Source organism: Balaenoptera physalus, assembly GCF_965194825.1.
Source record: "Balaenoptera physalus genome assembly, chromosome: 5".
NCBI classification, from domain to species: Eukaryota; Metazoa; Chordata; class Mammalia; order Artiodactyla; family Balaenopteridae; genus Balaenoptera; species Balaenoptera physalus.
The window spans coordinates 105,550,552-105,566,488 of record NC_138884.1 but is presented as its reverse complement, the minus strand read 5'-3'; the positions used below and the strand labels follow the sequence as shown (position 1 = coordinate 105,566,488).

General features: G+C 32.1%; 1 protein-coding gene and 1 long non-coding RNA gene across 2 annotated transcripts in view; both read left to right on the top strand.

Moving 5' to 3' along the window:
- Positions 1 to 15,937, top strand: part of LOC309661222 — a 151,669-nt gene that overhangs the window by 63,510 nt on the left and 72,222 nt on the right. The gene's annotated exons all lie outside the window — the stretch shown is intronic.
- NCAPG (non-SMC condensin I complex subunit G) overlaps positions 1 to 15,937 on the top strand; it is a 38,357-nt gene that overhangs the window by 1,446 nt on the left and 20,974 nt on the right. Inside the window, exons 3-12 of the mRNA XM_082462627.1 lie at positions 463 to 691; positions 2,454 to 2,599; positions 2,884 to 2,968; positions 3,988 to 4,180; positions 4,643 to 4,792; positions 8,363 to 8,503; positions 9,109 to 9,232; positions 10,442 to 10,531; positions 10,859 to 11,038; positions 13,500 to 13,610. Coding sequence (XP_082318753.1) covers positions 463 to 691; positions 2,454 to 2,599; positions 2,884 to 2,968; positions 3,988 to 4,180; positions 4,643 to 4,792; positions 8,363 to 8,503; positions 9,109 to 9,232; positions 10,442 to 10,531; positions 10,859 to 11,038; positions 13,500 to 13,610 — 1,449 coding nt within the window. The remainder of the gene's footprint in view (positions 1 to 462; positions 692 to 2,453; positions 2,600 to 2,883; positions 2,969 to 3,987; positions 4,181 to 4,642; positions 4,793 to 8,362; positions 8,504 to 9,108; positions 9,233 to 10,441; positions 10,532 to 10,858; positions 11,039 to 13,499; positions 13,611 to 15,937) is intronic.

Below are 15,937 nucleotides of genomic sequence, written 5' to 3'. Positions count from 1 at the left end.
ATTTTAAAAGGGCCATGGGAGTTTGTGTATCTTAGAGAATGAATATCTGGTAATTGAGAAAATGTCTGAACGAATCTGCCTTTTATAGGAAATATTAGAACTGTCATTAAGATTAAAAAGTGAACTTTTAAAAATAACTCCAGCATTAAATTTTTAATGACCATTCTAAACCAGTTCTTACATACATTTGTTTGAAATGGGTTCTCTAGTTCAGAAGTAAAGAGTTCCTCTGAAGACGAATATGCTCTTGTAATTTAGCAGATACTTTAGACTGTGTATTTTGAGACTATGTTATGTGTATTTAGCATGCATATATGGATCAAGGTAGCAATATAGTTTTTCTGCAAGGAATGAAGTATTGCTATAAATTCTTGAATTCTAAACATATAGAATTCAAATGGTATGTCATTATTTAGTAATGGTATGTGACTTGGAATAAATTTTGTTTTGTTTCTGTTTTAGTCTCATGAAGCAAACAGCAGTGCAGTTAGATTTAGAGTGTGCCAGCTCATAAACAAGCTCTTGGGAAATATGCCAGAAAATGCCCAGATTGATGATGATTTGTTTGATAAAATTAATGAAGCCATGCTTATTAGATTGAAAGATAAAATTCCAAATGTAAGGATACAGGCAGTTCTTGCTCTTTCACGCCTTCAGGATCCCAAAGATGATGAATGCCTGGTGGTTAATGGTATGTATAGCTCCCTAAATCCTTTTTCAGTTTCACTGACTTTGTTCAATTCTCAGCAGATGAATTTTCTTATTATGAAATATTATGGAAGAGCATAGTTTATATATACACATGCACATATATATATATGTAAAAATATATGATTAAAAGAAAATACCCAAGTAGCCATCATCCAACTTAAAAAAAAATAGAGCATCATCAGTACCTCTGAAGCCTCTCTTATGTCCCTTTCTAGTTATATCACTCTCCCTCTGAATTAATGAATATCTTGAATTTTGGGTTCCCTTTTGTTTGTTTAAACAGTTAACCACATGTATATACTTCTAAATAATGTTTACGTTTTGCCTATCATTTTGTATGTTTTGTGGATCATACTATATTTTTCTGTGCTCTCAACATTATTTCTCATTGTAACATTCATCCATGTTGATAGATTACTGATATACTGTTCTATTGTATGAATGTAAGACAATTTTATTGTTTCTAACATTGATGGACCTTCTAGTTGTTTCCAGTTATTTTCCTCTTGGAATACAGTGTCGTTGCTATGAACTTTCTTACACAGTACATGGCTTCTGGTGCACAGTTTTTCTAGGATATGTACCTAAAGGTGGACTTGTTGGGATATGTGCATTCAGCTTTCTTAGATGAGGTACAAGTGTTCTACAAAACATTTTATCAATTTATATTTCCAATAACAGTGCATAAAAGTGTTCATTGAGCCATATCCTCTCTAGTGTTTGGTACTGTCAGATTTTTAAATTTTTGTTAATCAGGTTGTATGTATCATATGTCATTGTTTTGCATCTTTTCATATATTTAGCAGCCAATTTTATTTCTTCTGTATAATGCCTATTAATGTGTTCTGCTCATTTTTCTATTGGTTTGCTTATTATTTGGAGTTCTTTATATATTCTGAAGGGAAATCCTTGGGTTATATGAATTGTTAGATCTTCCTGCTTTAGATAGATTATTTCACTGTCTTCACTATGTCTTTTGTTGGGCAGAAATTCCTAATGTCAAAATTATCAGTCTCTTCCTGTATGATTTGCACTTTCTATCTTTTATTTAAGAAATCTTTCTCTACCTCTGGGCTCATAAAGATAGTCATATGCCAGTTTTCCATATATGCCGAGGTTTATTTTGGGAACTCTTCTGGTTTGTTTTTCTCTTTGTCCCTGTTACTACCTTTATAGTTTTGATAACTGGTGGTAGTTGGTATTTTTTGATGTTAAATGAGGGACATTATAATATGTAAAACATACATGTTTAGTAGTCAACATATACTTGATTTTAAAGCCTGGGAAAATCTGATAAATAGAGGTGAATAAATATTTAAATACAGGAAATGAGTTTTGTTCAATGAGTAAAATCAGAAGTTATTTCTTTTTAGGATTCATTAAAAATCAAAATAGTGAGCTCTTTATAAAGCCATATCAGTTTAAAATAAACTGGCTTCCATCCTAGACTTGTTTCTAAATCTTAAAGAGTAGCAAAGACATAATCTGAATGATGGATTTTCCATTATCTTTAGGGTTATTTGTTTTCAGTTTTAGCCTTCCTGCCCAGTCCATTGACTAATTTCTAATTCTGTCCTTTTTAAGGGATGTTGGCAGAAAAAAATCTTCAGCTAAAATTAAATGTGTAAGACTAAAAAATGATTTTTATCATTTTAAAGATTAAACATCAAAATGTGGGTTATCTATGACTATGGCTAACTAATATGTTGTTAGCGTACTAAAATGTATTGCTCTATTTTTAGCATATGCTGCTTTGATTGAAAATGATTCAAATCCAGAAGTTAGGCGGGCAGCGTTATCATGTATTGCGCCATCAGCAAAGACTTTGCCAAAAATTGTAGGGCGCACCAAGGATGTGAAAGAGGCTGTCAGAAAGCTGGCTTATCAGGTAAATAAGTCCAATATCTTATATAGACATGTTCTTAAAAGACAAGAAGCTGTATTCTTAAAATACTTTTGAAAAATATTTGGCACATAATAATTCAATTGAGATTTTTGTGGACGGAGAGTGTGGATAATTTAGGTGGAATCTTATTGCATTAATGTGTTACCAGGTATTAATTTTTTTGGAAATTCTGGATAATTTTCTTAGGTGAAGGAGATACTACTAGTTATAAAATACATAAATTATATTGAGTTTAATGGCCATTTTTTTATTATCATCTCTTTAAGGTTTTAGCTGAAAAGGTTCACATGAGAGCTCTGTCCATTGCTCAGAGAGTAATGCTCCTTCAACAAGGTCTTAATGACAGATCAGGTAAGTTAGATATCATTATAGACAAAACATTAGTAGATTTTGAGGTTAGATTTAAAAGGTTTAGGAAAGAGTGTCCTAAATTAGGTCAGGTAAGCCTATCATTCCCACAGCTTGTCAAAGTTTATCTACGTGTATTGTGTAGAATACATTTTCTAGGGTTAAAGGTCTTGGTACTTAGAAGTAGCACAGTTTGTTTTAATTTTTCTGTGTTTTATGTATGGAGAAACTAGAGCTTAAGGCTATAAAAATAACATCAGAAGTAGGGCAGGCTCTCTTTTTCAGCCCTCTCGCTTCCTTTAAAAAAAATGCTGTCTTACCCCTTTTGTGTATATCCTCCTATGAATGTGTTCTGTGTATCCGAAACAATTAGAAATGGTCAGACCAGTATAATTTTTCTAGTTTTTTTTTCCCCCTTTTTCTCTCTGTTACAGCTGGAGAATCGACTTACAGCAATGATATGAAGAATGATATATTTTAAATTTCCAAACCCCATGAGAAGGCTAAGATGGCTTAATTTTGCTGTAGCAAGAAAACCTGAGTTTGAAGGACTAATGACTAGGATGACTTTAAAAACTAAGAATAAGGTTTTTCAGTGATACATGCCTGTATGATTCACTACTGCACATATCAATCATGTAATAAATGGATGAAGTCAGGCAACAAGTAAAATAATAGGTATTATATATAGTCTAGACTAGTACCTGAAGCCCAGTGAACTCGGGGGAGAAGGAATGCAAAAATATTTTTGTAGGCTGTGGTAGTGGTTGTATATTTGGTTCTGACCTCTTCCATTTTCATATGAAAGTGAGCATCACAGTGACTTTTCACTTTTTACAGTATCATTGTACTTTTAATTTTTTCTTTAGTACGCATTGTTTTGCCTCTGTCTGGTCCCATTTTTATAGTAAATATCGACTTAGTTTACATTGATCTGATAAGAGTTAATTAAAACAGACAAAATATAGGAAATGGAAGCTAGAGGGAGACTTTGTTCACCTGTGTTTCAAATGACTTAACAGATGCTGTGAAACAAGCAGTGCAGAAGCATCTTCTCCAAGGCTGGTTACGTTTCACTGAAGGAAATATATTAGAGTTGCTTCATCGGTTGGATGTGGAAAATTCTTCTGAAGTGGCAGTCTCTGTTCTCAATGCCTTATTTTCAGTGACTCCTCTTAACAAACTGGCAGAAATCTGTAAAAATAATGATGGCAGGTATGTAAAGTATTCATTATTTGAAATATGATACTGATGAACCTCTGCAATTAAAATTAGTCCTCTTCCGCATTACTTAAGATTGTATCAGTACCTTTTATCTACACCTCTTTTGTTTTCTTTAGTCTGGTGGATGTCTTTTTTCCCTTTTTTTCCTCCTTGTGTAAGAACTCACTGCTTTATCATAGACTACTTTAGCTGCGTTTTTTGTTTTGTTACTTTGATTTTTGCATTAGCTTCATGGAAAGTCCAACAGCATGGATCCCTATTGTGTTTGCTCATTTGATTCTTTTTTTTTTTCTTTTGGTCTAAATATTTTCATTCTTTGTTGTGTGGATAAGTTAATGACTCTGCAGTTAAAAGGATGGTGGTTATAAATCAAGTCTGCTTATTCCCATTTTTCTACTCAGTTCAAATTTTTACTGGATATTAAGATATATTTTGTCTCCCTTTTAAATGAAGGAAATTGATTCCAGCAGATACATTAACTCCTGAAATTGCTTTGTATTGGCGTGTCCTTTGTGAATATTTGAGATCAAAAGGAGAGGAAGGTGAAGAATTTTTAGAGCAGATTTTGCCAGAGCCTGTAGTATACGCTGAGTATTTACTGAGGTAAAATTGTTTTCTTTGGTTTGGGATGTACTTGTGTTGTACTTGTGTTGTTGTATGTGTTAACTTCCCAGCCCCCTCCCTCAAAGCCATGCTTGATTGAGAATAAGTTGAAAACCATTTTTTTGGACAGGCAAGGATAAATAGGTATACACATTGAGTCTTTCTAAAGAATATCCTGTGCTGGTCAGTATACTGAAAGACCAAAGTCAATATGTTTTGGGACATTTCCTTAAAGCTGGTAAGATGTAATGATGAACATTTCTCCATAAAGTTGATAATGATGATGTGTTGCTCTTTGAAATTGGTTGGCAAACTTTTTCTAAGTGCCAGACGGTAAATATTTTAGAGTCTGTGGACCATGCTCTCTGTCACAATGACTCAGTTCTGCTGTGGTACTGCAAGAGCAGCCACAGAAAATATGTAATGAATAAGTGTGATTGTTTTCTGATCAATCTTTCATCAACTTTTATGGACACTAAAATTTGAATTTCATATAATTTTCACATGTATATATTTTTACACATATATTTACATATATATATCATTTAAAGATGTAAAAATCTTAGCTTGCAAGCTGTACAAAAACAAGCAGCAGGCTCTATCTGGTGCATGGGCCATAGTTTTCCAACTGACAGGGTGGACATCTGGCCAGTTTTAGTATTAATTAAAACTGTTACTGTTTGGCTTTTGTTTTTAAAAAGTTTTTTCAAAGTATCTTTTTCTTAAATTATTTGAATTACTCTAGTTTCTACTTAGTTCACTTTAAAATTATACAAGTAAAATTGTACAAGTAAAACATGAATGCATTCTTGTCAAAATTCAAATACAGAAGTATACAGAATAAAAATGCGGTATTTCCTCTTACTCCTAATTCCTCAAACCCATTAATCTCCTTAGAGTTAACATCTAAACAATTTGGGGTATACACTTCAACCCTCTTTCTCTCTACATTCACATACACATATACTAAATGCGTGGTTTTTAAAAATATAACACACTATACATATTTTTTTTTTTTCCACTACTATCTGAGATCATTATATTGGTACATATCAGCACAAATCTATCACAATCTTAATAACAGCCTGTCACTCCATAGTACGGTGGTAACGTTTAATTTACTCTTCTATTGATGGACATTTAGAGTGTTTTCAGTTTTCACTGATGAAGGTGTTTTAAACTTTCTTTACATTTTTATGTATGTTTGGGATTTTGTAGGGTTGATTCCCAGAAGTGGAATTGCTGGGCCAAAGGCTATATATTTTTTTAATAGATATTGGTGTGTAGATTTTTAACTTCATGATTTTGATGCATTTTTTAAAAAGCTTTACATATAGTATGGATTATGGGCCTGAATTCTCTTGGTGTGAAATATAGTGTCCTGCTTTCGCGTATAATGGCTCCACATGTAAGTTAGGGAGCAAAGCTAAGAACGTATTTGAATTTTGTATGCAAAACATTGAATCCATAAATATCTTAAATGTGAGCCAATATGGAGACTTATAGCTTGAGCTCATAGTAACATGAAAAACGTGGGAATCTACTTAGAGTTTTAAGGGTAATTATTTCAGGCTTTAATATTTAACTGGAGTATTCATTATAATGCTGTTTAGGCCATGTTGAAATGTACCCAAAAGGAATGAATTTTGATGCAATGCTTAATAATATATGTTTATATAAAAGTAATAAGTGCTCATAGAAGACTGAAAAAATATAAGAAAATATGAGGAAATGTTAAATATTCTATTTAAATAACAGAGGGGGAGCATCTCAAAGACTGGTTCACAGATTGATTAATTCTTAGTTACTGAAAATTGACATGTAAAGAGCTTGGTTCCTCTAACTTTAAGAGGTCAGGGATTCTTATATTTCCTTTGTCACTTAATCTGTGAGTTTTGAAATAAGTTACTTGGATCAACTTTTTTTTTCACGTATAAAAAGGAAAACTTTAAAGATCATATTTAATTATTGAAAGAATACTTAGGAAATAGGATGATTTTCTTTTTGGAGCAATGTCACTAGATAGGATTCGTTTTCTCAAGAACAGAAACAAAATTACATGGAAAAATTGTTTCTTGATAATCTCAAATGTATTCTCAGGCATTTTGTAGCAGGAAGAGTTAGTGACTCAGAATGCTGATACGAAACGATTTCCTGTTAATTGAGGTGTTCACGTAAAGAGAGAAATCAGGGATGTTAAATGAGGCCTATCAAATTTGAGTAAAAAAAGGGACACTAATAGAATTTTAAGAAAGCTACCTTAAATTCTTAGAGAGTTTAAAAAAAGACTTTCTTAAGTGTTCTCTTCATTATAATGACTACCTTTAAAAATGGTTGGAAAGAGACGATTTCATGGTAATTAAAATTGGTAGGTCGATTTTAAGTTGTATTTATGCAGTTCAGGATTTGTAATTATTAATGAAACAACTACTCTGAGTATTTTTAAAAATAAATTCAAAGTCTTGATACTATGCATTGTGCTAAAGCTGGGATGGAGAAGTAGGAGGGATTCAAAGGTGAGTGAAGGTTTCTTAGCTTGTCAGAAATCAGTAACTCTACTGATTTATTGATTTTGATAATTATCAGTTTTGTAGCTTTTGTTTAGTTTCCTGCTAGAATCCAAAGGGTGGCTGATGCCCTTGACGGTCCTAATATCATTACCAGAGACTTATGAGCTTTTATTTACTCTTGGCTGTCATTTTATGAGTCAGTTCATTTATTCATCATTATTCTGCAGTGTTTATAACTTGATTTTTGTTGATAATTTAAAATGACATTTTTCATCAGGATTATCATTTCATATATTACTTCCAACCTAAAGGCACCTAGTTGTATAGGTTTAAACTCTTAATTCTACTTAAACTCTTAATTCTGCTTTTAAGTAGCTTTTTTTGTTCCACACAATAAAGGAGACCTTCTGGTAGACTCTTGAATGTTATCTAGGTGAGGGTTGTAAAAGGCTTTAATTTGGGCAGTGATAGTAAAAATAAAAGGGTAGTTGATGGTGCTTGCTTAGTAGCACTTACACTAAAATAAGAACAATATAGAGATTAGTAGGGCCCCTAATCAAGGGTACTACAAATTCATGAAGCTATCTATATTTTTCTGATTTTTTTTTAAAAAGGTCATTGTATTCATGCATTACTTATGTAATTACTATTTCTACTACTGTTCTTTTAAACAAAATAATGGTTAATTAAGGACGATGAGGGAAGACTAGCTCTTTCTGAATAATTGGATTTTTGGAGAAGGGATTTAGAACTTTATAATTGAGAATACTAGTGACATTGAAATAATTAGTTATTTTGAGAGATACAAATATGTACCTTTTGAAAATTTCCCATAGGAAATTTGAATCTTTAATGAAAATATATTTTCCAAATTCTCTTGAATCAAGCCAGTAAGTTCAATAACACAGAAGTTACTCTGCAGATCAGGATTAGTATAACATGGTATAAATAGCCATATATTTGGACTGATATGAGCAGAAAATGACCTTTTCTGATGTAATGGGGAGCTGTTTAATGTTTCGAAACAGATTCTACATCTTATTAATTGTGCTCGTTTTAGTTATATTCAGAGCATTCCGGTTGTTAATGAAGAACAGAGAGGTGATTTTTCTTATATTGGCAATTTGATGACAAAAGAGTTCATAGGTCAACAATTGATTCTAATTATCAAGTCTTTGGATACCAATGAAGAAGGAGGAAGGTACGTTTAAATGTAAACCCTTGTTCTAATTTGCGCTTCTAATTTTATGTGTTGAAATATAGTCTTGTTACAATATGATTAAATGTATTTAACCTAGCTCCCTAAAGGGTTATATGAAGTGTTCTCTTTCCTCTTATATAATATATATGGAGTATGTAAGAGGAAATATATTTATATACTGTCTCTGTTTCTCTTTCTCCTAATTTCTCTTTCTCTATATGAATATATGTATATATGGAAACACAAGTTTCTAATTCAGTTCCTTCAGAGTAAATCAATAAAATTGCAGGTTTTTGCTTAAAAATTTCTATTAGTATTACTAGTCCTCTCTATAATAAATACAGTCTAAAAGATTTGATTCACTTATGGTATTTTGTCATTTCATCATGTTGATTTATGAAAGATTATAGGGCCATTTATAAATTTTTTTTCAGAACGTGAATTTTGGTCTAAAGTCTGTACATATATTTTTGTACCTATAGTGATAAATATAAAACAGAAGACAAATTAAGTCTGTAATTAAGTCTTCAGAATAGGTGAAATGTTAGAGATATAATGTGTTTCTACTCTTGTATTGAAATTAAAATAGTTCTTTTTGAATGCAGGAAACGACTGCTGGCTATCTTACAGGAGATTCTTACTCTACCCACCACCCCAATATCCCTAATTTCTTTTCTTGTTGAGAGACTGCTCCACATGATTATAGATGATAATAAGAGAACACAGATTGTAAGTAATTTTCTTCATTCTTGATAGAGATAAAAGGTTTTGGTCAATAACATTGAGGGTTGTCTTATTCTCTTTTCAGTACTTTTGGCTGTATTTGTCTTTAATTGCTTTTGTTTTAGTTTTGTTCCTTTATCAAGTCTTTAAACTTCTTAAAACCAAATCTCTCTCACACACACATTTTAAAAAATATCTCCTTTCTTTTACCATACCTATCATTGTGTTGAATCAGTTTGAAATGGAGCAGGTTAGGGAAGAGGTGACATATAGGCATTGGTTGCTAGAAGGTTTGAGGGCCGACTGAATTTATACATACCTGGGTTCAAATCCCCTTGGATGCTTTCTGGATTTGTGGCTTTGCCTGAGTTATTTAATTTAGAATTTTTACCTGTCTGCAAAATAAGAATAACAACGAAATTTATCTTTCATTGTTCAATGAAGCAATGTTCATAAAGTGCTTGGTAAATACAGAAATAAATATTATCTATTATTTTACTATATTCAAGTGTTATTTTCTCTGGGGTAGCCCAAAAAGAGAGGCCTGTATCGTTGATTTTCATAAACTCGTATAGTCTTGGAGTTGCGAGTTAATTCAAAGGTTGTCTTTTCCACTCCTTCCTTCTATAGATATACGTAACATAAATTCTTTCTGCAACATCCCCAGTTAGTGGTTATCCAGCACCTGCTTAAGGTACCTTCATTTGGGATGCAGCTTTTTCCTGAATTGGCCAACTCCAATGCACAGTGGCTCTGAAAGGAAAGTGTTTAATTTGCTGTCATTATTTATGCCTTGTATACCCAAAGGAAGAATAAAAGAGTATTCTAATTTTTTATATTCCACTCCCATTGGAGCTGAACAAGGGAGGGAGTTGAGGATTTTAGGCAGAAAATTTTAGTTTTATGGTGCCTAAGATTAAATGCTATTTTCATTTTTTCTGTTTTAAAGCACTATATGAAAGAGAATTTATCTTCAGTGTCTATGTGCCTATTTACCTTCCCATAATCTTATGAGTTTTTTAGTCAGATGTATTGTTAGGTCATTTTTTTTCTAAAATTGTCTAGCAAATAGAATGTGTGCCATTTTTGCTTGTATATTTTGCTCTATTTTTCAAGAGATTGTGGATACAGTTTGGAGTTTTGTATAACAGTTTGATGTCATTTTCTGATATATAACATATATTAAAGCATGTATTCTGAATTATAACTTATCAGGTTACAGAAATTATCTCAGAGATTCGGGCACCCATTGTTACTGTTGGTGTTAATAATGATCCAGCTGTTGCAAGAAAGAACGAACTCAAGGTAACTCTCTTCTAAATTAAAGAAATGCTTGAGTATGTTGTAGTTGTGCAAGTCTTTTATTTCTTCTTGTACATTTTCAAAATTGCACAAAGTCAAATTATTGATTAACTATTAAACTATATAAGAGTGTCTAAAATGTTATCAGATTATGTCAGTCTGAAAGATTTGCCAATCTCTGTTTCAGGAGGACTACCACTTTTTCTGTATGTACCTGACTGCTTAACTTTTAGATGGTTGAGATGGTTCTAAATAATACTCTTTAGTCTGCTACAGATTTCACATTAACAGTTTTTGTTTGGTGTTTACACAATTTATATCTTTTCTTAGATGGCTGAAATAAAAGTTAAACTTATTGAGGCAAAAGCAGCTTTGGAAAATTGCATTAACTTACAGGATTTTAATCAAGCATCGGAATTAAAAGAAGAAATAGAAGCATTAGAAGATGCCAAAATAAACCTATTGAAAGAGACAGAGCAACCTGAAATTAAAGAAGTCCACATAGAGAAGGTATAGATACATTTTTCATATTACATTTCAGCTGCTGTTAATCATCTGAACTAAACCTTGTTTTCTTAACTCAGCTGCCGGAATATATTCACTTAGGAGGGATTTTTAACAGTACCATGAACTAATACAAAAATAATATTTTTCCGCCTGTTCCTTTCTATTTTGGACTTCGAAAGGCTTTAATGAACTTTAATTATTGTAGCTAGGACTTTATTTGATTTGCGCCCTTGTCATGCTAATCCCTAGAATCTGAAGTCTTTCTTCCTTGCCAAGGAAACCTGCCTTCCAGTGGCTTCCTTCTCTTTGTTTTGTTTTGTTTTGTTTTGTTTATCTTGAATGGTTTAGAAAAGGAAAATGCATCTTTCCCTTATTTGTGGAAGACTCATGACCTTTCCACTGCTAGGAACAGAATTGCTATAGTAACAGTGCCATTATACACATATTTTTTTAAAGTTTAATTACTCTTTTGTTTTTAGAAAAAGCTAAGTAACTTTGTTATTTTAAATGAAATACTGTATAAAATAGATAACTAATAAGAACCTGCTGTATAGCACAGGGAACTCAATACTCTCTAATGGCCTATATGGGAAAAGAATCTTAAAAAAAAAAAAAAAGAGTGGATATATGTATATGTATAACTGATTCACTTTGCTGTACACCTGAAACTAACACAACATTGTAAATCAACTACACTCCAATAAAAATTAAAAAAAAAAAAGAAATACTAAACTTATATATCTAATAACATTTAAAGCTTCGTTTCAGCAGTCTTTTTTAATTAACTTAGTTGTATTTGATACACTAATATTACTTTAATGTAAGGTAGAATGGTATCAATTACTATAATATTTGCTATTAACTTTGATTCAGGAGGTCTTTTAGGATCTTGCCTTTTGTAGTAAACATCATTTATTACTGTAGTTTTGGTTTGGGAAGTGCTGATTATTCTTATAAAGAGAATGCTGAATAGGGAAGAGTTTACTATACAGGAGAGTTTTGTAAGTTATGTTATGTCCTTGAGCTCTGCAGCCATAGACATCCCTGCTCTAACACCCCACCTTCCCAGTGGATATGCCTGAATTTTATTTTCATAGCTAAGTAGCTTATTTCTTTTGTTTGACCAAGTCAATGGATCATTATAGGCTCTTAAATTTGAGGAGCAAATTTAAAGTGAATAATGAAAATATAAACTGAAAAATGATATAAACTGCAGGTCTGAATTAGGAAAATTTTAACTAAGGTGATCTATCATGATTAATATTACCTGTTTAACTTTACTTGCTTTGACCATTTATCTGTTCATTTGTCCTATTTAAGGGTTATAAATCTATTACAGTATAATTACAGTATAGTATAATAAATGCTATGTTCAGGTAAGTATAGGGGTTTTATGGAGAGGGTGGTATTGGCTTCCCCAAAAGAAATGTTTCAACTTGAGATTTGAATAAAAATAATATAAGCAAATAGTTACAGGATCCTTTTTTTGTGGTATTCACAAGTATAAATTCATTTGATTCTCATTATGACCTAACGGAATTGGTACAATTATCCTTACTTTATAGAAGGCAAGTAACTTGCCTGAAGTTATACCGATAGTAAATGGTAGAGGCAGGATTCAAACCCAGGCAAGTGGCTTTGATTGTGCTTTTAATGCACTCTGTGTCATCTCTCCTCAGTGAGTTGTTAAGGGAATGTTATAGGCAGATGGAATGACGTGTGTGAAGGCCTAGAAGTTAAAGAGTGCCTGTTGTGTTTAAAAACTTCAGGTCCACATGACTAAAGAATTGAGGTGGAGAGGTAAGAGATAAATCTGGGGGAAGAAATTAAGGGCCAATTCATGTAAGGCCTTGTATAAACAATATTTTAAAAATTGTCCCTTACCCAAAGATCATGGTGAACCACTAAAGATGAGATTTATGTCTTATAAAGATCACTGTTACTCAGGAAATGAATTGCAGGCAGGCGTACTAGTTTGAAGACTGTTACAGTAATGTAGGATTGAGATGAGTGCAGTCTGAACAAGATAATGATGGTGGATATGGAAAGAAGTGATGGATTTGAGAAGTATTTAAGAATTAGTAACAAGGAGAAGAGTGAGTCAAGAATGTATCCTAGGTCTTTTGGTTTGGACAGCTGGGTAGATGGCAGCGAAATTTATGGAGGTAGCACAGGAGGAGGAATTTGGGTAATGATTGGTTAGTTCCCTTTTGGCCATTTTGAGTTTGGGAAGCCTGTGGAACATACAAGAGGAAATGTCTTATGGCAGTTTTATATATGAATCTGAAACTTAGAAAATAGTTGAACCAGCTTATAAATGGTAAATTTTGTGACTGGATAAGGTTGTGCAGGGAATGTGTATAGAGACAACATGTCTTGGACAAAAAGCCTCGAGAAAGTAAACATTTAAGGGATGGGCAGAATAGATTTTTACTAATGCTGAATATTTTGTGTTTCATTTTAGAATGATGCTGAAACACTACAGAAGTGTCTTATTTTGTGCTATGAACTGTTGAAACAGATGTGCACTTCAACAGGTATAGGTGCAACCATGAATGGCATCATTGAATCTTTGGTATGTTGGTGCACTTTGAGGCTTTATTTTAGCTCACGCCTTCATCATTTTATAAGTAATATGTTCCTTGGGGTTCGAAAGAATGAAAAGACCATTTTAAACATCTGATAAATATAAATGGTAAAAAAGAAAAAATAAGACAGTGACTGCTTCATATTGTGAGGATTAGATTAAGATAATGCATGTAAAGGACCTGGTATATAAGTTATAATTATTCCTTTAGAAAGTTTGAAAAAATTATTTTATGCTGGAAAGAGATGCAGAATATCTTCATTTTTTGAATAGTAAGAGGAAATACTGAGATAGATACATAAGGAATATTTAAGTACCAGAATCTTGCTGTGTAGAAAGACTGAGAAGGTTACATTGAAAGCCCTGTGAAAGAAATTTGTTTATTATTATATATTTAAGGACTTTATTAAAGTAACCCTTCATAGGTAATCTCCATTTTACTGACCAGAGGGATATAAATACCACAAGCCTTTAGAACCACATTGTCTGATAGAAATGTAATGCAAACCACATGTAACTTTAAATTTTCTAGTAGCCACATTTAAAAATTAAAAAGAAATGTGAAATTAATTGTAATATACATTAATTTAAATATACTTTAATATATTTAACCCAGTATACCCCAGATATTATAATTTCATCATTTAATCAATATTTTATTGAGATATTTTACATTCTGTTCTTCATACTAACTCTTAAAGGACATCTCAATCTGGACTAGTCATATTTCAAGTGTTCAGTAGCCACATGTGGTTAGTGGCCACAGTATTAGACATGCAGCTTTAGAGTATTCTTTTTAATAGTGCTACTTATCCAAAGCAAATTTTGAATGTATCCAACCTCTTCCAGGATTCTCCCCCAATTTTTTTTACTTGGGATTAGTGAAAAACAGCCAATGAATGCGATCTAAAATCTAGTTCCTTGTATTGTCATGAGTTTCTAAATGTAGTAAAGAAGACCAATTATTGTTTATAACAGTCTAGAGCTGGTTAAAACTAGATCTGTTAAACCGTTAGAATTTAGTTTTATTTTTAACAAAACAAATGTCTCTAGTGAAAAGTGATACTTTTAAAGTTCTGCTTGTATACCTAATGGTTCTATTGCAAGAGAATGATAAATGATGGTATAATTAACTGCACAACTGAAGTAGTAAATACAAAGACTTACGTATATATGTGGGGAAACACAATATTGAGGGAAGAAAGAACACAAAATTGAATGGTCATAATGATTTTAAGTATATAAAAACAATCTGTCTAAAGATTGAAAGAGACTATAGAGGGATGTAAATGAGTAAGGTATTTAAATATAGGAGTTATAATATTTTAATGATATTACTGTGCTTTAAATAAAAATCATATATTCAGTGAACAAATATTTATTGAACATCTGTACACCCAGTGCTGGGGATAGAGTGTACATGGTGTACAGAACACATGTAGACTGCCCTTTTTGGATCTTCTGGTCAAGTGAGGGGGGTGGGCATCAATCAAGTAAACAAGTGAAAGCTTATGCCATTGATAATTGCTATGAAGAAGAGCTTTATGGTCATATGTGAATTTGTGATAATGAGATTTCATCTGTTTATGGAAGGTGACCTTGAGGTGATGTTTGAGTAGACATTAACTATGTGAAAAAGAGGGAAGAATGATCTAGACCTACTCTCTTCAGTACGGTAGCCACATGTGGATATTAAAAACCTGTGGCTGTTAAATCTAGTCCAAATATATATATATATTTATACATATTTATAAATGTAAAACTACATTGAGTTTCAAACAGTATAAACAACAGATTATCTCAATTTTTTATAAACATGAAAAAAGCTACAGCTAAAAAACAAATCTCAATTTTTTAATATTGATTACATGTCGTATTGATAATATTTTGTCTATATTGAGTACAATAAAATGTATTAAAATTAGTTTCATCTGTTTCTTTTCACTTTAATGTGGCTACTAAAAAAATTTTAAATGACATACTTGGCTTGCATCATATTTCTAGTGGACAGCACTGAATGGGAGGCATTGAAATCAGCTCAATTGAATAAACAGAGGGCAAGAGATAGAATAGTATAAGGTGATACTGGGAAAGACTACACAATGAGGTATATCATATGTTAAGGAGTTTTATCTTTTCTATGAGCATTGGGAAGCCATTGAGTCAGTTTTGGCAGGTGGAGGGACGGTATCTCATGATCGGACTATATTTTGCTCTGACTATATTCTTCTGTTTTACTGATTTAATATTTACCTTCTTTTAAACCAAAAGTTGACTTTTTTGGGTTAATAGACTACATGGAAATGAAGTAGGTC